Genomic DNA, 24,520 nt, shown 5'->3' on the forward strand with positions numbered 1-24,520 from the left:
GGGGGGGGAGGGCTCCACAGTAGGGCTCTAGGGTGTGGGTATCTGGGCCAGGGGGGCCCCGTGGCTAGGCTCTGAGGCGGGGTGCGGGTGTATTGGCTGGGGGGGCCCCCATGGCTAGGCTCCGGGGGGGAGGGGTTGTAGGTGTCTGGTCCCTTGGCTGAGCTCTGCGGTGGAGGGCTTGTGGGTGTCTGGCCCCCTGGCTGAGCTCTGGGGCGGAGGGCTTTGGAGGGGGGTCTGGCCCCCCAGCTGGGCTCTGGGGGGCGCAAGGGGGCAGAGAAACAGGAACTGGGTTGTCGTAGGGGTTTCTTTCTCTCTCTACTCCCAAGGGAATTTTTGTGTGTCTGTATTGTTACAGACATGCCTGCTGACAGGTATTTTGAAATAAATTACCAAAAATAATTGAAACTGGCGTGATTATGTAGTGTTTATTTGACAAATAAAATTTGCAGACTTTTGCAGAATTTTTAATTTTTTGGCGCAGAATGCTCCCAGGAATATTATATGGCTGGTGGATATGCTCCAGCTCCTGGGGTCTTGCAGTTCAATGGCTTGCACAGCAGAAGTCCAAAGGATGCTCCTGAATGGCAATCCTTCCTCATGGTGGTAACGTGTTGCCCACTGTCCCACACACGATTCCAGAGCTACAATTTTATCTCATTCACAAGACTTGTATGTGTCGCTGTAACCAGCAAATCTGAATACCATCAAATGCTATTACATTTTCTTTTCAAGTGGAGAAAGAGAGAAACACTAACCTTATGCGAACTGTGTCTGCTGTGGAATAGCTGCTGCGCCTGGTGCTGGCTGCTGTTATGAGTCCCTGCTTCTCGGAGAATAGCGACTGTCTGCGATTTCACTGGTCTGGAGATTGTTAAATTCACCCTTTCCCCGCTAGCCTGAGGGATAGATGTGCAAAATGAAAATAATAATAAAGTTCTCACTGTATTGTTATTAATTAAGAGATGAGGGATGGTCTCGTGGCTAAGGTACTGAGCTGGGACTTGAGAGATCTGGGTTCAATTCCTGGCACAGCCTCAGACTTCCTGTGTGATGCTGGGCAAGTGATTTATTTTTTCCGGCCTCAGTTCCCCATCTATAAAATGGAGATATTAATACTTTCTTTTCTCTCCCTTTCTCTTGTCTGTTCAGACTGTAAACTCTGTGACAGGGTCTGTCTCTATGTGTACATACAACACCTAGCACAACGAAGCCCCAGTTTCAGTTCAGTTTCAGGCACTTTGGTAATACAAGGAAATAATAACAAGAAAATGGACTGAGTACACTGACAGATTATGATTTTATAGTTTTCAAAACTACTCAATGTTTCAAATCTTAATAGATATTTAAAAACAAATTATTTACCTAGAATAACTAACTTTGTAAGCAGATTCAGAAAATTTGTTGAAGTAGTTGGAGAGAATATATAATCAGACCACCAAACTGTGTAGTTTTGGGGACTATGCAAAAGCTCAATGGTTACCCTAATAGTCCAAAATCCCAACACCAAGATCTCCAAATAGAAATCTGACCTCTTCAAAATCTCAATATATTGAAAAACTGACAAAAAAATAACACAAGATTATTAGAATTTCCTCGTAATTACAAGAGATATTTAAGATGAAATTTAAATTATACAAGCAAATAACCCCCACCAGTATCACAAGTCTCCAACTGCTATTGGAGTATGGAGTTAATCAAATAGTAAACAACAGTATTCTACATAGTCCTAGTGTTTAGGTAAGGTGGTTTACTGGATGAGTACATGGCTTAGAATCAGACCCCCGCCCCCACCTCCAGCTTTGCCATTGATTGGTTATGTGACCCTTGGGCAAGTTACTTCCTTTTTAATCCCCATTTTACAGATAGGGAAACTGAGGCACAATGCGACCTACTTTCATAAAGCTTTTTGACACCTAGCGATAGAGTGATAAGTACACAGTATCATGATCTTCCTTGATTTCTTCTATTAGACTCCAGACTACACTGAGATCACCTTATACATATGAATAGTCTTATAACTTTCAGTAAGCTATGGCACACACTGGAGGAGGCCAACACACTTTTCACTTCTGGCCACATCGGTTCAATTTCTAGGTTTCGTCTGAGGCCCCAAAAGGGGGTGGGTGTCTGCAGTGCATTTTGCACTATTGTGATTGAAAACACCCACTGTATTCACACCTACACACCATTGTAATAACAATCGTACAAAATATGCCTTGTGAGGTATCATTTGAAAACTAATAACTTGCTGGTCAATAATATCATGGTGAAATACATGTAGCAACATTATATGTGAAGTTATGAATTCCCCCTGTATTATGATGTTAGCATATGTTCAAACTCACAGGGGCCTGACTAGACAAAAGGTGTTAAATGGGTCTATCCTAGGCAAAGGAATGTGTGTTTACCTCAATTTACATTTAAAAAGTAAACAGGAGCCTTGAAACAGCATGAGGGGGAAATGGCAGGAGACAAGGCAAATCTGCATTTCAGCACGCACGGGGAAGAAAGAGCATGGAGCCACCTTCACCACCAGCCTCCACATCACCTTCTTTACTGTTTGAGTAAACTTTGCTTTGAGGGGTAATCCTCAGAAGAATCCACTTCAAAGGGTGACTGGACTATAAAAGTGAGGGGCAAAAACACCCCAAGGCATCTCTCGATCTCTTTCACTCACCTAAGTCGACTAAGGAGCCAGCCCTTTGACATAAGGGAGGATCCTAACCTGTGAATTTGGTCAGCAATGTTGCTGGAAACCTGTGGTAAGAATTTTACTTTGAACCAAGTCTAGCTTGTTAAGTTTAGCTACTAGAAAGCGTTTTATCTTTATTTCTCTTGTAACCATTTCTGATTTTAATGTCTTTTACTTGTACTCACTTACAATCTCTCTCTTTGTAGTTAAATAAATTTATTTTATTTTTTTAATCAAAACTAATCCAGTGTTGTGTTTAAACTGAACTGTTTAGGTAACTCCAGTTCAAGTAGCAAACTGTTGCATATTGACCCTTTACAGAGGCAATGGACCTCTAATATCTGAACTGCCCAAGAGAGGGATGGACAGTGCAGAACACATCTTTTGGGGGAAAATCTGGGATTGGGAATGTGTTGGGGCCACCCTGCAAGGAGTAACCAAGGCTGGTGGAAGCCAGAATGTGACTGGAGTGTTGCTGACATGCTGCTGGGGTCAGAACTGTAGTTAAACACAGACACTCAGAGTGTTGCCTGCATGCTGTTCGCCTGTTTGTGAGTGGCCTAGTTTGGGAGCTACATCAGTAAAGCACTGTGAGGCACCCAGTGTTAGGGGGCAGGCAGTGACACAACCTCTTACCAGTCTGGATTGCACCCCGGAATGTGACAACTCTATAAAACTATATTATAAGATTCCAGGAATGTCACTCTGTGTTATTCTGAAGCCTAAAATGGCTGTAAAGTCAGTTTGAAGTAATAGAATCAGCTACAAGCATGGTTGGAGCTCCTTTTGGACAGAATATCAGCAGGTTGTATCTTCACTGGGTTTTGCAGTCTGTTACCATCCAATTTTTAAGTTCTCAGCCATTTTGACTTCACAAATTACACCAGAAAGGCATGTATCTATGCCATGCCAAGAGTCCCAGACCATTGCAATAACAGAGGTAACACAACCAGTCACCATCATTACTCCACAGGTAATTTGCATACAACAATTTCATTGGCTGTATGAGGGAGACTGCACAGATACTTGGCCCAGCTGCCACACCTGCGCACCCAACTACTACCTGCACAAACCAACACAAATCTCCAAGCATAACCCCCAACAAATCAACAAAACCACCATGCAAATCACCACCACTACCCCTCAATGCAGCACACACCCCTCATTTGCCACCCACACAACTCTCCCAGCCCAACACAACCCATACACAAATCAATGCAGCCACCTGTGACACCTGGCACCCCAATATTCACCACTGTCATGTAATTAGGATATGTTTTGTGCAAAGTCTGCCTTGTGAGGTATCATTCTAAAAATCTTGTTCTGCTAGACATTAATATCTCATTGGATTGTATGTGCTACCGTCCTATGTGAAGTTATGAAGTTTGGCTATGTATGTGAGGCATGTGAAACATGTTGTGAGGTTGAAAAACACCCAAAAGCAGCCTTTCAGGTACAACAGTAAAAAGGACAAACAAAGTTAATGGCTTATTGAGGAAATGCACACAAGTACAAGGATTACCCCAGGAACCGTGTACAATAGAAACCTCTCAGAGATAGCAATGGGAACTGTTTGACCCACATCACAGCAAAAGAGCTCTCCAGCAAGTGAGAAGAAGATATAGAAGGGGGACAACGACATCATGGTGGGACCTCACTCTCCCTACAACAAAACACCTGGAAACACCTGAGGGGCAAGGACTGAACTGTGGGAAGTGATGGTCCCAAGCTAAAGGGATTTTTAGCCTGTGTATGAAAACCTGGGAAATCCAAGGCACCTTGTGCCTTAAGAATCTGCCAGCCTCTTTATCATTCAGGGTGAGAATTTGCTAATTCATATTCTACCTATCTAGTGTGTTAAGCTCAGTTTGTGGTTTTGTTTATTTACTAAGGTAATCTGCTTTGATCTGTTTGCTCTCACTTATAATCACTTAAAATCTATCTTTTGTAGTTAATAAACTTGTTTCTGTTTTGTCTAAAACCGGTGTGTAAAAATTATAACTTGGGGCAGAAAGTTGTTCCATCTCTCTCTCCACATTGAGGGAGGGGAGACTTTTATGAGCTTACGCTGTACAGTTCCCTGTGCAGTGCAAGATGGTATAATTTTGGATTTACACTCCAGAGGGGGTGCGTGCCTTAGCAACTGGGAGGTGCCTTAGCTGAGCCTTCCCATGCAGAGCTGATCTCAGCATCTGTGTGAAGCTGCAGCTGGGTGTCTCCCTAACTCTGTGTATGCTGGGGAAAGAGCAAGCTTGGAGAGCTTAGCAACTTATCACAGCACCACAGTGCAAGAGGGAGCCCAGGCTGGTGGATCAGACGGGCTCAGTGGTACCCCAGTTCCAGGTGCCACTCTGGGGGGAATCCGTCACATCACCCCCATACAATAACCCCAAATATCACTCTGAAGCCTAGAAAGTCTGTTGAGTCAGTGGGAAGGAAATGGAATTAGCTAAAATCATGGCTGGGAAATCTTTTTGTTTGGAATATCACTAGGTTCAATCATCACTGGGATTCACAGTCTGTTTCCATCCAATTTTTAAGTTCTCAACTGTTTTGTTTGTTTGTTTTTAAACACACACATCTTTATAAAATTACCTGAGCAACAGCACAGGCTTTCAGCTACTAGTAATGAGTAACATCTGCCAAAACCACTATACAGTTTAGGCACAATACACAAGTTGTTCTGAACTGTACTATGCCATTTTGGGGTGAAATTTGGCGATACGTACAATAAGTGTCTTGACATATAATAAATTTTAAAGTTTCAGACTGAATAAAGTACCCCATTAGAGTTTACCTGGATAATCTGAGCAGCAAGTTCTGGTGTCCCATGTTTCAGGTCATGTCCGTTGATTGCGAGTACCCGGTCATTGCTGCAGAGTCTGCCATCTTGAGCAGCCAATCCCCCTTCCAAAAGGTCGAGGATAAAAACTCCTGGCTCATCTGTTCTGCGCACTAATTTAATGCCAAGCTGTTCACTGGAGTCTCGTTTATGCAGCGTCACCTGAAAGCTGTCTTCTCGCAGCGAAGTGCTGTCAGCATGGTTGTGTGTCCGGCTTCCAAATCGTCTCTCTCGGAGCACCGTGAGATGCAGCACCATGCAGGGCTGGGAAAGAACCGCTCGAGCATGGTTATGGGACACGTTGCTGATGTCAAAGTTATTGACCTGGAAAACAAGAAGTAAAACAATATTCATATCTGTTTACTTGTTTCTAGATGTATCAATAAAATCCTTGCCAAGTTCAGAGACCCTGTTACAAACCTCTAATAGTCTATACCTGGAATTATCTACTTATCCCACTGTGCTCCTTCCCTCTCTTCATTCAATTCTCTCTTAAATAAACACTTTATCAGCTGAGCCTACAAAGCTAACCCACATCAACATTACACCATCACTATTGCAATTAACACTAACTTTCACCACATTCTAAATTACTGCCATCCTCTCCGTCTCCCAGTGCATTTGCATCTGATCATCCTGGGTCTTTCACCCTGTATGCTCAGGGCAGGAGCTGTTTGTTCTATTTAAAGTGACAGCCAAACACATTGCTGTCACTTTAAATAAGAGTAGCTTTAAAAAGAACGTGTAAAATTCTTTAAAGAAAGGAATTTTAAGGATGAGTTTATAATCTTACAACTTTTACAAAAAGTAGTGTTTCTGAGAATGGAATTGCAGTAAATGCAGGTGTTTTGTATCAGAAAAGTACCAGTTGGGATACGTGCTCAGATAGTCAACCAGTCAGATTACCAGATTGGCTGAACACTGATAAACCTATAAAATTTGGCCTATAGTACAATATGTTGTAGAATACTGTTTTTGACTACTGGACAATTCTAATTCATATTTAGAGTGTGAAGAAAATATTTATTTTTTTCATATATTTCAGCATACTTTATATTACTATACTTTAGGGCAACATATAAGTGTATCTGAATTATAGGATGTCCATTTCACAGTTTATCATCTTCATTTTGCAGTCCTAGAGCTCAGGAACAGAAATGTAAATGAGACACCATATAAGTACACAAGGAAGCAGAGACAGATGCTGTCTTGGATGCCAGTTCAAGACCATCTATATTAAGTCATGCACCTCGTGTACCATAACAAACAGAGAGAAATTAGCACTGCTGGGCTGAAATACCAACATCTGAGCTACAATCAAATAATTCAAAAGCGTGCAAGATGCAGAATATTAAATTAAGTCTATCATTCCTATTATCATATATATTTTTTTTAATAACTCCACCTCAAATCTGATCTGATTTTATTGACTTCTATCTGAAAACTATTAGAGCTAGACTCAATGCTGGAAGTGGTCTGAAGGCTTGGAATTTCAGCTAATGCTTTGAAAACATTAATCTTTAACTCTTAGGAATTCTAGAATATTGGCTGCTAAAATAGTAGGAATGGGAGGGGAAGAGAGATGGTAAGTCTGAATAAATTGACTTTAATAACTTTGGTAATACACAACACACATTTTCTTCCTCTCCTAGGAAAATGAGAGCACGTTGGAGTTTCATGCTACTGCTGCGATCTTGAGCAATTCCCTGTTTCCACATTCAGAATGACCACAGCACCATTAAGTGGAGGAAAATATTAGACTTAGGGGAAAAAAGCATAAAGTCAACATTTTTTCAATATAATTGGACCATTGTAGCTCTTCTTCAACGTGGAAACAAACTGTTTACGCTAACAACAACATGAGACTCAGACTCTCAGATGTCTCTGGAAGAGGGAAACATTGAGGAGGTACAAATATTCACTAACATGTTCTTAAAGAGCTCTGAAGCTAATGCCAAGATTTCCAGAAATGAGTGCTTAACTTTACACATTCAAGTTTTGAAACCCTTGGCCTTAAGTTTTACATGTCTGATACTGAAGAGCAGCAAAATTTTTGGAACGATAAAGGTTAAATCAGATGACACGCCCACGAAAGCTTATGCTCTAATAAATTTGTTAGTCTCTAAGGTGCCACAAGTACTCCTGTTTTTTTTTAAATTCTGTAACTCAACACTCACCAGCGCTACAGAAACTTTGGTGGGCTGGTATAAATACTTTCGGGCTTGTAAACTGTAAACTAGAGCTGGGGAGAAAACGTTTTTCCAGCCCTGTAAAAATTTGAGATTTCAGAAATGCTTCCCATTGCACATTGGGATAGGACTTCTTGAAGCTTTTCACAAAAACAAAACAAAACAAAAAACAAATAGGGACACAAACAGACTATCCTAGCAGGAAGGGCACTTACCTAGGACGTGGGTGACCCAGGTTCAAGTTCCTGCACTAAGTCAGGCAGAGCAGGGACTTGAAGCTGGCTTCCTCACATCCCAGGTGAGTACCCTACCCACTGGGCTACTAGCTATTCTTTGGGTGAGTCTGTCTCTCTGGGTTTTGACCCGGAATTTTGTCCTGGACCTAAGAAACCTCTCCCGAATGAAGTTTTATCCAAACCAATATACTTCTGTGAAAAGGTTTCTTTCTGATTAGGATTAATCCCAAGGTAAAAAGTGCAATATATTTTTAAAAAATCCACAGTTAAAATGCAGAAGTGTTAGGGTGAAACCCTGGTCCCATTTAAGTTAATAGCAAACTCCTGTTTATATAAATGGGCTTAAGTTTTGCCCTTACAGCCTGTATTGTTAATTTAAAAACCAAACCAAACCCTACAGTACATAAACTGCCAGACCTGTTGACTCACTACTCTGATATGCACTAATACAATAACTGAGATATCTGAGCCATTAATGATTCTCTTCAAAAAGTCATGGAAGACGGGGGAGATTCCAGAGGACTGGAAAAGGGCAAATATAGTGCCAATCCATAAAAAGGAAAATAAGGACAACCTGGGGAGTTACAGACCAGTCAGCTTAACTTCAGTACCCGGAAAGATAATGGAGCAAATAATTCAAGCAATCAATTTGCAAACACCTAGAAGATAATAAGGTGATAAATAACAGTCAGTACTGATTTGTCAAGAACAAATAATAGCAACAACCACCTAATAGCTTTCTTTGACAGGGTAACAAGCCTTGTGGATATGGGGGAAGCAGTAGGTATAGTATATCTTGACACTGTCTCATATGACCTTCTCATAAACTAGGGAAATACAACCTAGATGGAACTACTATAATGTGGGTGCATAACTGGTTGGAAAAACATTCCCAGAGAGTAGTTATCAGTGGTTCACAGTCAAGCTGGAAGGGCATATTGAGTGGGGTCCCACAGAGATTGGTTCTGGGTCCAGTTCTGTTCAATATCTTCATCAATGATGTAGATAATGGCATGGAGAGTACACTTATAAAGTTTGCGGGTGATATCAAGCTGGGAGGGGTTGCAAGTGCTTTGGAGGATAGGATTAAAATTCAAAATGATCTGGACAAACTGGATAAATGGTCTGAAGTAAACAAGATGAAATTCAGTAAGGACAAAGGCAAACTACTCTACTTAGACAGGAACAATCAGTTGCAGACTGAAGTATTGTGTCCAGTACTGGGCATCACATTTCAGGAAAGATGTGGACAAGCTGAAGAAAGCCCAGAGAAGAGCGCACACACACAAAAAGATTAAAGTTCTATAAAATATGACCTGTAAGGGAAGATTGAAAAAACTGGGTTTGTTTAGTCTGGAGAAAAGAAGACTCAAAGGGAACATGGTAACAGTTTTCAAATACATAACAGGTTCTTACAAGGAAGAGGGAAATAACTAGTTCTTGTTAACCTCTGAGGATAGGAGAAGAAGCAATGGGCTTAAATTGCAGCAAGGGTGGTTTAGGTTGGACATTAGGAAAAACTTTGTAACTGTCAATGTAGTTAAGCACTGGAATAAATTGCCTAGGGAGGTTGTGGAATCTCCACCATTGGAGATTTTTAAGACTAGATGACCTCTTGAGGTCCCTTCCAGTCCTACGAATCTCTGATTCTAGGAATATAGAGTATTTCTTTTTGTGGCAGAAATGTTTCTAGAGGATCAATTCAGTACGAGCATTTCCTGCAGTCCCTAAAACAATAAATACACCTGATACAGCAATGAGATTTGACAGAAAAAATACAAACAGTAGAAAAAAAATCAAAAACATCTGCCTGTAACAATGAATTTAAACATTAAGTAGCTGAGTCAAATCCACAAAAAGTAAGGGAAATTCATAGTTAAGGTTGAAACTTCAAGGTACAATGGGATGAGTTAAGGATGATGTTGTAAGGCAGTGGTTCTCAAACTAGGGCCGCCGCTTGTTCAGGGAAAGCCCCTGGCGGGCCGGGCCGGTTTGTTTACCTGCCGCATCCGCAGGTTCGGCTGATCGCGGCTCCCACTGGCTGTGGTTCGCCGCTCCAGGCCAATGAGGGCTGCAGGAAGCGGCATGGGCCGAGGGACATGCTGGCCGCCCTTCCTGCAGCCCCCATTGGCCTGGAGCAATGAACCGCAGCCAGTGGGAGCCGTGATCGGCCGAATCTGCGGACGCGGCAGGTAAACAAACCGGCCCGGCCCGCCAGGGGCTTTCCCTGAACAAGCGGCGGCCCTAGTTTGAGAACCACTGTTGTAAGGGTCTCCAAACATTCGGTGATTTTACCATATCATCAGTACATGTGCTGCAACACTTAAGCACAAAGAAGCAAATGAAGGAAAAAGTTTAGAAAAAAAAACCCTTAATAAATGTATCATTTTAGTAAATGAGTGCTGATACAAAATAGTCCATAATGGGCATGTTATTATTTACCTTAGTCATTTCAATCTGTAAGTTTCAGGAGTGAAACAGACAAATATAACCTGGTAACAAATCCTTGAAAACAGGAATTTATAATGGAATCTCTGACAGATATTTTATTCCAGGACCTCTTTTGATAAGTATCTAAGATGTTTCAGTTATTAATCTGTATTACAATTGGTAACTAACTTCTTTTGGTTGATAGATGACATTTCTTAACATAAGTGAAATGACCACCAATGTCATATAGGCCTACAAAAGTAGAGTTTATATGGGAAATATGTTAAAGGAAGCGTATTTTTTCTGTTCTCTTTCAAAAAATGTGCCATGAAAGAGAAACCTGAAATGAAATACAAGTTCAATTTAAAAACAAACCAACCAACCACGAACAATTTTTCATCCACTGAGTAATATTTTTAAGCCCTAGTTGTCCTTGCTTTAGAAGGCATCAATGGTCTACTTCTTATACACTACTGTGTTAATTCTAAAACATACTAAAGCAAGCTGGGTGTGAAAGCAAAACATCTATTTTTGCCACACAGACCTTCTAAGTGAAACACAGAGTATGTGAAAAAGTGCCAAACACCTTCTTTTCAGCGTTTAGCAGATGACACTACAGGAGCTCGAAGTAAGATGTCCTTGAACAAAGACATATTTCTCTTTACTCTTCTCTGCCAAAATAAAGACCTCCCTCAACTGAGTTATAACATCATGTGATACGTAACATAATGGTGCATCAAAAAATCCATAACGCCACTATGCAACACTGTAATCAGCAAGGGATGAGGTGTGGAACACACTGTCAGAAGTCTTAAAAGAGCAACACGCCAATGCGGAAACTACAGAACCACCAAAAAAGAAAATCAACCTTCTACTGGTGGCATCTGACTCAGATGGTTAAAATGAACGTGCATCAGTCTGCAGTGCTTTGGATTGTTATTTAGCAGAACTGGTCATCAGCATGGAACCATATCCTCTGGAATGGCGGTCGAAGCATAAAGGGGAATATGGATGTTTAGTATACATGGTACACAAATACCTTGCAATGCTGGTTATAACAGTGCCCTGTGAACACCTGTTCTCATTTTCAGGTGACACTGTAAATAGGAAGCGGACAACATTATCTCCCATAAATGTAAACAAACTTGTTTGTCTTAGTGATTGGCTGAACAAGAGTGGACTTGTAGGCTCTAAAGTTTTGCATTGTTTTATTTGAGTGCAGTTGTGTAAAAAAATAATAATTCTACACTTTTAAGTTGCACATTCTCAATAAAGAGATTGCACTACAGTACTTGTATGAGGTGAATTGAAAAATACTATTTCTTTTATCTTTTTTACAGTGCAAATATTTGTAATAAAAATAATATAAAGCGAGCACTGCACACTTTGTATTCTGTGTTGTAATTGAAATCAACATCTTTGAAAATGTAGAAAACATCCAAATATTTAAATAAATGGTATTCTATTGTTTAACAGTGTGATTAAAACTGCGATTAATCTAGACTATTTTTTTAATCGTGTGATTAATATTTTAATTGTTTTACTTTCTTAATGTTTACATAAAATTACATTAAGCTAGATATTTAAAATGTTAGGCATGTATTTCTAAACAATGAATTGATCAGATTTTTTTTAAAACCCTGTTGATATGAAATATACTTTACAATTTTATATAATAGTATTAAACCTTGTGCCCTCAGTCAAGTATTAAAGGTTACCTGAAAAAGAAAATACTTCTCCATTTGGGTGGGCAAGAAGTGCTACAGTTCACCTTACAGTCATATTCAGCTTGTCTAAATTCCTCAGATAACACTCTCTGAAGGGATCTTCAGATGTCCACCATTGAAGCATGAACATATAACTGCATGCAACATAATACCTAGTTTTGGTCTGCAAAGGCCAAGCCGACTAAATTTCATGAGCCAGCTTAGCACCAACACAGGCCAATTCTAAGCAAGGAAGCCCTTAGGTCTTCCACAGAGTCTGGTTTGTGTCTTCTGCACCTCTCCACACCCTGCTTCTATATACCCTTCTTACAATGGCAAGGGGATTCTACTGAACTTGCTTACAGAGTTTGCAGAGGTTCAGTGTTATCAGGTCTATAGGGTTTTTACACTGCAGTTCCAATTTTTACCCATCTAGAGTCACTTTACAGATACTTAGAGCTTTTGGAACCATAACTGCCAGCTGCTCAACAACAAGAATTTCTACAACTTCAACAGGCTCACCATTCTGGCAGCTCATGGCACAGCCCTTGATTACCAAAAGGCTCTCATTGGCTGCTGGGGTTAGTGACTGGATATAGCATCCAATCAACACCTGCAATTGCTTGGTTTTGAACATAGCTTGGGTTACTTTTTGCCAACTCTGTCATAATACTCTGTGATAGTAAAAGGGCTGGTTTCTCTAATGCCAGGGAAGAAAGGTTTTATTTTCTGAAGTCCATGCTAATTTTATTTAAAGGATACTAAAATTTCCCAATCATGTCTACCTGCTGGAGTGAGTGAGTGTGTAAAAAAGGTGGAATTGTCCAGAGTTGGCAATGAGGGAGGATTTACTATGGTATGTCGGATCCAAAGGACAGAAATATTTAAAGTAGCTGAAAATAAAATTAAAGAATTCATTTAAAATAAAACAGAACCAGAGCTTTTAATACTTTCTTCTGCTATTTCCTCATTCTTCTAGATTTATTATATAAGTTATTTTATCTGTTAATTTTAAATAGGAAAAATAACCCTAATATTCATAACAGAACATTTCAAATCACATCAGTGAAGGACTTCACCACAACATTTTTTGCTTTTAAACATAATTGTTGATTTCAAGTAATAAGGAATGGCAGGGAAGCTGCAGCTGGAAGGGAACATGACAGACTAGTTAGCATAATAAACAAGGCAAAAAAAAAATCAATCCTGTAACTCACAAATGCAATTGCAAAAGGCAAATTAAATTAACTTCCTAACCAAAAATAACCTTTGCTTTCTTCGGAGGGGGTGCCTATACCTCAAAAGGAGAGGAGGAGAGCCTCAGACCATTAAAAATAGAAAATAATACACTCAGCCTTTCTTATCCATTTTAAAAGCTATTGAACAGAAATAATTATAGGAAGCCGAGCCCCATGAACTATGTAAATCATTGGTATCAGTACTGGAATAACAGACTCTGCTCAGTCTGAATAATAATTTGTTTTTAAACTAATATTGCAAAGCTAACATTTACACAACACAGATTGGCAGGAGAACTACCACCATCTCATAACATACTGTACAGCAATGATTGAATGCATGCAAGTAGATAGACAATTTAATTAGATTCCATACTTGAAGTATTTGGTCTCCAGCAAGGAGTCTTCCATCTCTGGCAATGATCCCATCTCGATAAACCTCTTGAATAACAATGTTGATCAAAGGAGTTTCATTGCCACCCACTATGCTAATTCCTAACTCAATATAAGGATTGGACCGGTGAATTTCAATTGTAGTGATTTCTCCTTCGGGCAAGGTAGGTGGCTGGTGGGTTGCTGACAAGTTTAAAGAAACAAATAAAGAAAGGTTAATATATTTTATACCACAGTACATTTTCAACACTGCAAATTATTGGCGGACAATATAAGCACACCAGACGACAATGGTATAATACAAATAAAACAAATTGGATTGGCTCCACTGTTTGCTGAAACACCTTGGTTTATCTACAAAGATAAAGACCTAAAATAAGTGATCAGTATCCATGCACTAACAGAAAAGTTAGGTATTACTTTAAAAAGAGGATATTCAGAACCCTTTGGGACCTAACCTTTAAAAATAATTATCTTCTTTTTCATACATTTTCTTTATCAATTAGCTCTTCCTTAACCAGTTCCACAGGACAGCAACAGCTGTCACTGATTTACAAGGTCAAGGCAAGAAGCAAGCACACCTCCAAACACAAACACAGACAGCTACAATGGAAGAGGAGGATGCTAATGAATGGTGAGTACACAGGCTACAAACAGGAAAAGGAAGGGGAAAGACCACCTTCCTCTGTGGTAAGGCTCAGTGTTTCCTCTCTAATATCGCAGATGCTAGAGGTGTTACTGTTAGTTCGATGCAGATGGATGCAGGAGTTACTCAGTTGCCTTTTCGTTCGAACAGGACAGTATTCCATAGGTGGGAAGCCTGTTGATCCAGGGGAAAAAAATCTCATCTTAGAAACCAGATTCAGCAATTCTATAGAAAACATTGCCTCAATGTAGCTATCAGACCAGAACAGAGACATTAACATGCTCTACAGTACCAGATAGCGTTGTGTTATAGCAGTATGATACTATTGCAGTAAAAATAACAGATAGATCTTTCCCATCTAATTGTGTTTTCATACAAGTGCTACATTTTCAAGTAGAGAACTCTTCGGGGAGTTTAACTTTCCAATAAGAATCACTATAGGACAAGCACAGCAGCTGGAGACATAGGGTTTGTTATTTGTTTGCAGGAGATAAACTTACAATTATGTCACTAAGTTTCTAGGTTTGATTTAGACAGATCAAACAGAGAATTATAAGACAAACATGACATACTGTCTGCTATTGTGCTCTCTTCAAAGGCAGGGTTGTCAAGGCCAGGCTCATCTGTCCATGCAGGAAGAGTAGTTGGTGTAAAGTTCTGATCCACTGGCACTGGTCCCGTCCCAGCATGGTCTGTATCTGGAGATAAAGTGCCTGGGTGATCTATCAGATTAGGCCCATTTTCATTCTCAGCTTCTGTCTGCAGCTTGCTAGACTTCCTTTTCTCCAGTACAACCCTTCGATGGGAAGCTCCAGTACACCTAGAGATAGACCGTCATGTTACTTTCAAATATATATGAAAAGTGGCCATATTACACAGCACAAAAAGCTTGAACATTCCAGTCCCAAATTTCCTGCAACCCACTTCCAAGGCTCTCCAAGTCCCCAGCACCCACTCCTTCCATGTTCCCCAGTCACCAGCATGCCTTCCAGTCTATGTCGTACCAGTCTCTTGCGCCCCTTCCAAGCATCCTTTCGTTTGCTGTCCATAGAATGTCCCCTTCCTCATTTCCAAGAATAGGTATCACAGTTCCATGCTACCCATTTCCTTACTCTGAGTCCAAGCCCTGCCCCCTTGTATGCCCCCTATCCAACTTCCCTCCACACTTCCGCTCCCATCACACCAATCCATGCCTGGAATAGGTAGTATATCAATTTGTACTGCTTAACAATTTAAAGCCTGCTTCTGAGTCAGCTCTATATGAGCATGGCCAAGGCTGTAGCCAAAAAACAATGAATAAAGTGGGGGTGGGAAGGGAAGAAAAAAAATCCTACATCCTGCTGTCACTTGTGCGTGCATACGTTTTCTGAATAGAGCATTTCTCTACCCTAGGCTAGTATACAGGGAGCCAGAACCAGGGCTTTCTTCAGCATGGTTAAAAAGACAGCAAGCAACAGATAATTTCAGTCCTTAAATTTACAAAGTTTCCTTTTAATTAGTATAAAGCCTTTTATTTTCCCAGCTCCTCTTGCTTCCTGACCTATGGTTGGGTTGGAAATGCACATTTTTCCTTCCCCCCACCCCCCCACTTGGTCCTTCCCTCAGCATTCCACAACCTCCTCTTTATAACTGCTTTAATGAGCCCCTAGTTAAGCTGTTCCCAATCTACTTTAGTGGTTTTTTGTTTGTGAGTTTCCTATGTGTTATCTATATGCAGCGACAACAATGTTATGGTGATCTTTCATTTATATAATGATCTTACATTTACATAATGCTTTTCATGTACATTGGTGATCAGGTCTGGACCTGGGTCTTATGTCTCATCCGTAAGATGGAGTGTTGCCAACGCTCATGATTTGATTGTGAGACTCGTGTGTTGTGCTAGGAGAATTGTGTGGATTTGTGCGTGGCAGTCGGGTATTGCACCTGGGCCAAATAATCCCCCATCTGCGCAGTCTCCCTCATACAACCAATGCAAATGTGGCAAGCAAATTAGCTATAGAGTAGAAAGCGGTGATTGGTTGAGTTACCTGATCTCACAATGGTCTAGGACTCTAGGCATGGCATAGATACATGTCATGATGATACTGCAGCTGCACACTTCATAGTGTAATTAGTAAAGTCAAATTGCTGAAAACGTAAACGTTGGAAGGCAATAGACCATGAATCCCAGTGATGATTCTACCTGGTGATACTCTGAACAAAAGAGTTCTTAACCGTACTTGTAGCTACTTCCATCATTTCACACTAGCACAGACACTTTAGGCTTCAGAGTGACATTCCTGGAATCTTATTATCTAGATAAAGGGATTTATCATGCACAGTATGTGTCCATTATTCAAATATTGAAGCCACGCACAAGTTATGCAGGCCATTCCAGACAAGTGGCCAATACAAATTCCAGACCATACCACACACCTTGACCTATTTTGTTTATTCCAAATATTTTGGAGAAAAGCTATTTTTGGACCCCAATCTTGAAATCTGTTGTATATGGGTAGCCCGCAGTGCTCAGGCAGAGCCCTGCTGAAGTCAGTGGGTCTCCGTGAGGGCACAGGGATCTATCTTCACACAACAAGCTACATGATCAGAACTTCAGAATGTAAAATGCATTTTACTGACATTATTTTTCATATTATACTATCTGTAAAATCAGGCCATCTTACTTATGAATAATAGAAGAGATGGTATTTGCGTTTATAAAAATCTCCAAAATGATCTAAAATAGATTTTCCTTAGATCAGGGTGCCATGTGTGTAAGAGGTAACGTATCATGACCTACCAGGACTAGGAGCGGCAGGTCAGCAGCAAACCCATGCATTGGCGGTATCTATTTGCTTTGGGAGTGCGGGGGGGAGGACCCAAAAAACCTTCGGGAGGAGGGGTTACATTGTGGAGATCTCTCTTCCCTTCACCCTTTCTTGTGCAAGCTCGGAAGCTGGAGGAGGGGTAAGAGCAGCGATAAGGACCCCTTCTCTCAGTAGCCAGGAGGGTCAAGAGTGGGAAAAGACACAGAAAGCTCCTTCACCCTTCCAGCAATTGGAGAAGTTTTGGAAGGCTAGAAAAACTTCAAATGCATCAGATACTTAGTAGCTAGAGGCAGATATGAAAGATGAGCCCCCAAAACAAGGACCAGGGACAGCATCCTGGTAGGAATCCCAGCCCTTTCCTCCTTCCCAGCAACCGAGTGGGGCAATGAGCTAGGCTTTCACCAGGGCATCTTGTTGATGGGAACACAGCTTGTAACCTAGGTGAGAATAGGTGTTAAGCAAGGAACTTTCAAACTCCAAATCCTTTGGATTTTCCTTACTTTTGAATAGTAGGTTTGGCATTTATTGCAACGATTTTTTCTGTAAATCTTGCTGTGGTCATGTATGAATCTGCACATTAAATATGCTGGTTTCCAGCCACTGAGCAACTCAAAAGGTTCTTCTGTGGAAAAAGAGGCTTTTATAAAAGGTTTAAATTTAAGTTTCCACAAAAAATTCCTTTTAAAGGAAGCTCTAAATGTTCAGTAATGGGGGATATGGAGGAGTGTTGTGGTACCTTCTGAAGTGGCTACACTTTTTAATACTGGATGGCAAGTTGTGGCTCAGCTTAAATAAAAATAATAAAAAAACCCCTAAGACAGGGCCTAAATCTGCACGTGAACCAAAACTGCATTGTGCTGGACCAAAGCTGTACCTTTCTAGAATGGAATTTGATTAGATCTGAAGTCTCAGTAAGTTGAATTTAAATCAAATATTGCAGAGGTTCAGTAAGGTTTTCTTGGACCTGTGGTCAAGTAAATGATCTTTGATAAAGTAGGTACCAATACCATTGTTAGTTATTAAACATTAACAAGATTTCTAAATACCACATGCTCAGGAAATAAAGTACAAGAGATCCTTACAAGGGCTGACTCTAAGGGGCTGTGGTTCCCAAGCAAATTTGACGAACCTGAAAAACTGATAAATCAAGGGGATTCTAAGTAAGCAGTGAGGTAACTTGGGGTGATTATTGACCATGATATCATCAAATTTGTGCCTCATGCTTCTAATATCCTTGATAGAGTGGTTTGCATTTACCACACACTCTGGAATTGACTGGTGGATATTATGAAATTTCTTGCAGCCTTTCTGCTTAAATAAAGCCAATTACTATTTCACTGGAAATTTTAATTCTGAGTTTGAATGTTTTTAACAGTGAGGCTAACCAAGTATATTTCATTTCTTAGAAAAGCAGGCATGTTCATCCGAGTGCTCACTGAAGCTGGTTTGTAATATCTATGACAAAGATTACAACAATACTGAATTGTACATTTATCTAACATTTAATAATCAGTAGTAGTATTTTATTGGATTCACCAATCCATATCAAATCAAATTCAAGCTATGCATTTATTGGACCTTTTATGCCAGTAGAGGTACTTTACATAAAGGTATTCCAATGTTTACAAATAAGCTATATTGAAAAACAACTTTATCAGGTATAAAAAAATGTGTGAAGGAAGGTTATCAGTAGCACACGTCAACAGAAAGGGAATTCCATATGCATGGTGCACAGCAACTGAAATGCTGTTACAGACTGATTGATGGGAATAAATAATGATTCAGTTTAAATTAGACCTCATTATATGACTTGTGCATTAGACACACAATGATTTTATATAGTGCTGAAGTGTGTATGCATGGTGTTTTACACCAAAGTGACAAGTCCCTGCCATGAGGAGCTTACAATCTAAATTTGACTCAATTGAGAAAGAAATGACAAACAATGGAAGAGGGCTAGGAAGGTTGAGGACAACAATAGTGAAATATCATTTGAACTTAATGTTTGGGATGCATCTTGTTACTTTGTTTTGTTTTTTTTTTTAAAAATGGATTTAATATATTAGGGTTATACAGTTAGCCAAATCAGATTTTTTTTCACCATCATGTAGGTTAGATGTGATCCTGCCCTGAATGAAGAAAAACAGTGAAAGTTGCTGTCAGAAAGCTGAATGCAAATTAAAAATAGTTATTTCACTGGGGGAGGGGGTTGGATCTTTTTCCAGAGAAAGGCAGAGATAGAACTTTATGGAAACCTCCACTTTCAATAGTGTATGTAATACATTGTTTAAAATGTAAAACGCGATGCATGTGTAAAAGAGGCTTGAATGAAATAACATCTATGGGTGGAAAAAAAAATCCTGGCATCAGATGCATTCCATATTTCTCTTTTATCAATCATCTCCCTCTCTTCATTTAATGCTTGACCATATTCCTCTATTTTAATTTTAAGACCCCCCAAACCCTTTAAAATGTGACACTTATTAGGGGCTACATATTCACAAAGCTTTCCAACACACTAACTCATTATCACTTTCATACTTCAGTTCCTCTCCCCAAATGTGATAGGATGCCCACATTTTTGTCCATGACTCAAATTTGACTCTGCTTGGCCCCATTTCAGTTCATGAAATAAGAGTAATAATAAAACCCTCTAAATATTTTCTAAACAATATTTCAGGATATTTTCAGTAAACAAAAACAATGAAATGCCACCCAATGAAACAAAGAACATTAATATTCTTATTACAGAAAATGACAGTTTACATTTAAGAGTGAAATACCACCTAGACAACAACACAACACAACAGTACTACTAGATAGTACTTTCCTTAATTGTGCATATAGCAGACATTGGGGGGGTCAAGTTACATAACTTCATCCTCTCTAATTTGGTTGCTTGTATTTTTTTCCCCTTTATCTTGCTCTCCTTTCAATATTTCAAGATACTGGGGAGTAAGAGGGGAAAGAAATATAAAATTACCAGGTCTATTTTAATTTGTGTAGCAGAAGGCCCTCTGCAAAGAAATCTCAGAGACCATCACTTCACCAGGGTAGCAAGTACAGTATATATTCAGGCAGTCTGGTGAAGTTTTAAGGTTTTCATCTCCATCCTTTATGGGTCACCAAGCACTCAGAAATAATCCCTTTCAGTTGCTCTATAGCAGCCATTTTTACTCCTCACCCTATAACCACATTATAGCACAGTGCACTGCAGCTCAGCTCCTTTCAGGTCTAGAGACAGACCACAGAGCAAAAACAAGGAAGATACTCCAGAATTTACGCCTCCCAGGTTATATAGAACAATTCACCCTGTCTGCTCATCCTGCAAAGTGCTAAGTGTCTTATTCCCATTCACTGGGAGTTGACGATGCTCCAAAACTCACAGGATGAAACATGCAGAAAAAAATCAAACCTTTTATAAGTGCATCTGCTACCCCTCAAAAAAACAAACGAACAAAATACACACACACACACACACACACAAAAACCACAGTTAAGTAATGAGCGACCTACCTGTTCCAGGAATAGATTTGTCAATAAACATCTTCTATACTGAATATTTGACAAAATTTGACTGTATAAAATCCACACAATTTAGACTGCTACTAAAACTATCCTAACAATACAAAAAGCAGTACTAGACAATCCCCTCCATTGCTCACCTGTTTTTGAGATGTGCTTCCAGCTCACATCGTTGCATTACCTCCTGACATACTGAAGAAAAGGGACACAAAACAAACAATTTGTCTAACAGTTTATGTACGAGAATACTGGATTTTTTGCAGAGTTTAAAATGAAGCTTTTTTCGATCCAATGGACAGAAATCCTTCTCCTGCAAAAAGTTCCTTAGGCACTTGTAGCAGAACGTGTGTCCACAAGGGGTGTCTAATGGCTGCAACAAAGGCTGAAGGCAAATATGGCAGACCAAGTCATCATCCACTTCATTCTGATAGTTGTACAAATGATTCTCCCTTGTCCAATGTTGCTGGCCACATTCAAAACATAGAGGGTTCAAGGAGGAAGTCTGCTCTACTGAAACCATCTCATCATTTGTAGTACCCATTGTACAACATATGGTGTAGGTTTTGTTTCTTCATCAGTTAGACTAGTTTTGTAGTCTTGATTTTTTACAGTAAGGTGACTTATTCTTATGCTCTTTAATGAAAGGTCATTTTTCTGCAACATACAAGAAAATTAAAGTTATTCACGCTGTGTTACAAATGAGCAATATGAAAACGCTGATTATAACAGTTTAAATTGCTCCAGTTTATCAAAATATATATTGAAAATGCCCTAATTAGCTTAACGGATATACATTTTATTTTTCTTTCCAGAAATCCATCATTAAAGGGTTAAAATGAAACAAATCCATAACATTAATTTTGTATTACAATAGAAACATTTTATTGCTATGTAACAGCTGTAATGTAATACAATTCCAATTATTGTATAGCTTCTGCCTCCAAGAGGATTGTGGGTTAACAGCAAGGACATGTTATACTATTTTAGATTAAAACAAAACAATTAGTTTTACCGACTAAGAAAAATATATTCCATTGTGAGCTGAGGTTATGAGGCCAATTAAACAAATGTGTACTCTAATACACGAAGAAATGTGTTTCTTCAGCAACCTCAATAGCTGCTCAGTCTGTGGCATCCCATTAACAAAACACTGTCCACATGCCACATTGTGCCTATATGTTTTTAATTAGTGGATTACTGCACACTGAGGTTAACTCATTCTACCCAATATTATACATTTGATTCAAAATATAATGAAAGGCCAGGAAAAAGGTATGGTGTAAACTGATTATAAATTGTGCATAACTATTGACACCACACAATCAATATGTTTGCTTTTACATCTAATGAAGTTAAACATACAGCACACTCACACAGAAAGAATTTACACCTAGCTAGGATACTTAAATGTCAGTCAAAGCCAATATTTAGTCCTTGCTTATAATAAGATTTATTTTCCAAACCTTAAGCATGTTAACTTTATTAATAATTAACGAGATGTACATGGTTAGGAAACAACACAGCCAAGTCACCCTATCACAGAAGTTTCAGTTCTACAATAGACCTAAAGTTCATACAAACACTGATTGGGCTCCTCACCAATTCTTATTCCAATTTTCTCTCCCTTTACAAAAAAATTACTAACTACTTCTGCCTCCAATTAGCTTTGTGACTACAAATGTTTTTATTTAGATAACAAATCTAATGTATTTTAGGCTTTTTATTCCTCTACACAGCTGTTAGTCCTTCGAAATTTTCCTGCATTGCAAAAACTTTTTTTTTCTTTTTGCTAGACTGCACATTCTAACCTCACACAGCCAAACAGAAGACTTTGGGCACATTTTGCAAGGATTACGATATTCTTTAATGCAAAAAGGAGTAAACAGTAATTTGTAATTCAGGATTCTATACTGCTGTGGAAACTGATGCTCCTCATTGCCCTATCTTGTAGTAGATAATATGCACCTTCTGCAAAGGATTTCATGAGGGAATAGGATAACAGTTCTTTGTTACTAGTTACAGTGAATGCAGAACTAGATGACATGGAAACCAGCATTAAATATATTACGTAAGAAATCTGATAAAAATTTGACAAGAAATCTTGTGTCTAGGGCCCTTCTCTATACAGAATGTAATTCCCTTAACTTTATGTCCAAACTGGTCAATAAAATAATATAGAAGATGTGAGACTTTTCTAAGGACTGCTCTCCACACACAAAATCAGTCAAAACATAAATGTTCTAGAAAACGTAGGGTCACTTTCCAAAGAATAATTTGGGAATTTACAAAATTATATTATCTGACTGCTTAGTGTTCCAGGAACATCCAAACAGAATGCATCAGGTACCGCATGCTCTAACATTCCAGAGATTTCTATGGAACATTAACAGATAGCAGCAGCACAACAGCGGCAGTGGAGGATGAGTAGTGAAGCCATTTATAAGCAGATATTTTCTGACTCCAACTATTAATTACAATCAACATCATTCCTATTCTTTAAACACCCAAGCATATAATAAGCAGGAAAAATCTCAGTCAACACAGCTCAGGAAATGTCACTGGACCAATCTGGTTACTTCAACAACGTTGGCTCCATAATCAATGTCTTGACACCAGACGTCATGATTTCTGTGTTAAAAAAAAGACAGGTCAAGTATCTCACTGGAGCTTATTAAAAACGTAAGTGACTTGTACTGCACTCCTTTACAGAACTCAGTCCAGCATCACATGATGAATATACCAGTAAGATACTTGATAAGGCAAAAGATGACATCATCAGCCTTTGGGACAGAGGATGATAAAAACTGGATGACTGGGCAACAAAATGGCAGATGAAATTCAATGCTGATAAATGCAAAGTAATGCACATTGGAAAACATAATCTCAACTATACATACAAAATGATGGGATCTAAATTAGCTGTTACCTCTCAGGAAAGAGATCTTGGAGTCATTGTGGCTAGTTCTCTGAAAACATCCACTCAATGTGCAGCGGCAGTCACAAAAGCTAACAGAATGTTGGGAATCATTAGGAAAGGGATAGATAAGATGACAGAAAATATCCTGTTGCCTCTATATAAATCCATGGTATGCCCACATCTTGAATACTGCATGCAGATCTGGGTGCCCCATCTCAAAAAAGATATATTGGAATTAAAAAAGGTACAGAAAAGGGCAACAAAAATGATTAGGAGTATGGAACAGCTTCCATATGAGGAGAGATTAATAAGACTGGGACTTCTCAGCTTGGAAAAGAGATGACTAAGAGGGGATATGATAGAGGTCTATAAAATCATGATTGGTGTGAAGAAAGTATAAGGAGGTCTTATTGACTCCTCCTCATAACACAAGAACTAGGGGTCACCAAATGAAATTAATAGACAGCAGGTTTAAAACAAACAAAAGGATGTATTTCTTCATGCAACACACAGTCAACCTGTGAAACTCGTTGCCAGAGGATGTTGTGAAGGCCAAGACTATAACAGGGTTAAAAAAAGAACTAGATAAGTTCATGGAGGATAGGTTTGTCAATGACTATTAGCCATGATGGGCAGGGATGGTGTCCCTAGCCTCTGTTTGCCAGAAGCTCGGAATGAGCGACAGGGGATGGATCACTTGATGATTACCTGTGCTATTCATTCCCCCTGAAGCACCTGGCATTGGCCACTGTCGAAAGACAGGATACTGAGCTAGATGGACCTTTGGTCTGACCCAGTATGGCTGTTCTTATGTAAAAAAAATTCTTAATATATGAGGAGCCTTTAAAAACACACACACACACACACACACACACACACACACACACACACACACA

At 39.4% G+C, this 24,520-nt stretch overlaps 1 protein-coding gene across 1 annotated transcript in view; it reads right to left on the reverse strand.

The window, feature by feature from the left end:
• The window catches only part of LOC112123494 (ligand of Numb protein X 2-like), an 85,729-nt gene that overhangs the window by 14,427 nt on the left and 46,782 nt on the right, over window positions 1-24,520 (reverse strand). Inside the window, exons 4-8 of the mRNA XM_026653513.2 lie at window positions 20,848-21,361; window positions 14,945-15,192; window positions 13,710-13,909; window positions 5,490-5,858; window positions 756-896 (exon numbers count right to left, since the gene is read on the reverse strand). Coding sequence (XP_026509298.1) covers window positions 756-896; window positions 5,490-5,858; window positions 13,710-13,909; window positions 14,945-15,192; window positions 20,848-21,248 — 1,359 coding nt within the window. The 5' untranslated portion in view covers window positions 21,249-21,361. The remainder of the gene's footprint in view (window positions 1-755; window positions 897-5,489; window positions 5,859-13,709; window positions 13,910-14,944; window positions 15,193-20,847; window positions 21,362-24,520) is intronic.

Source organism: Terrapene carolina, unplaced genomic scaffold (genome assembly GCF_002925995.2).
Source record: "Terrapene carolina triunguis isolate 2854851 unplaced genomic scaffold, T_m_triunguis-2.0 Scaffold139, whole genome shotgun sequence".
In the NCBI taxonomy this organism is placed as follows: domain Eukaryota; kingdom Metazoa; phylum Chordata; order Testudines; family Emydidae; genus Terrapene; species Terrapene triunguis.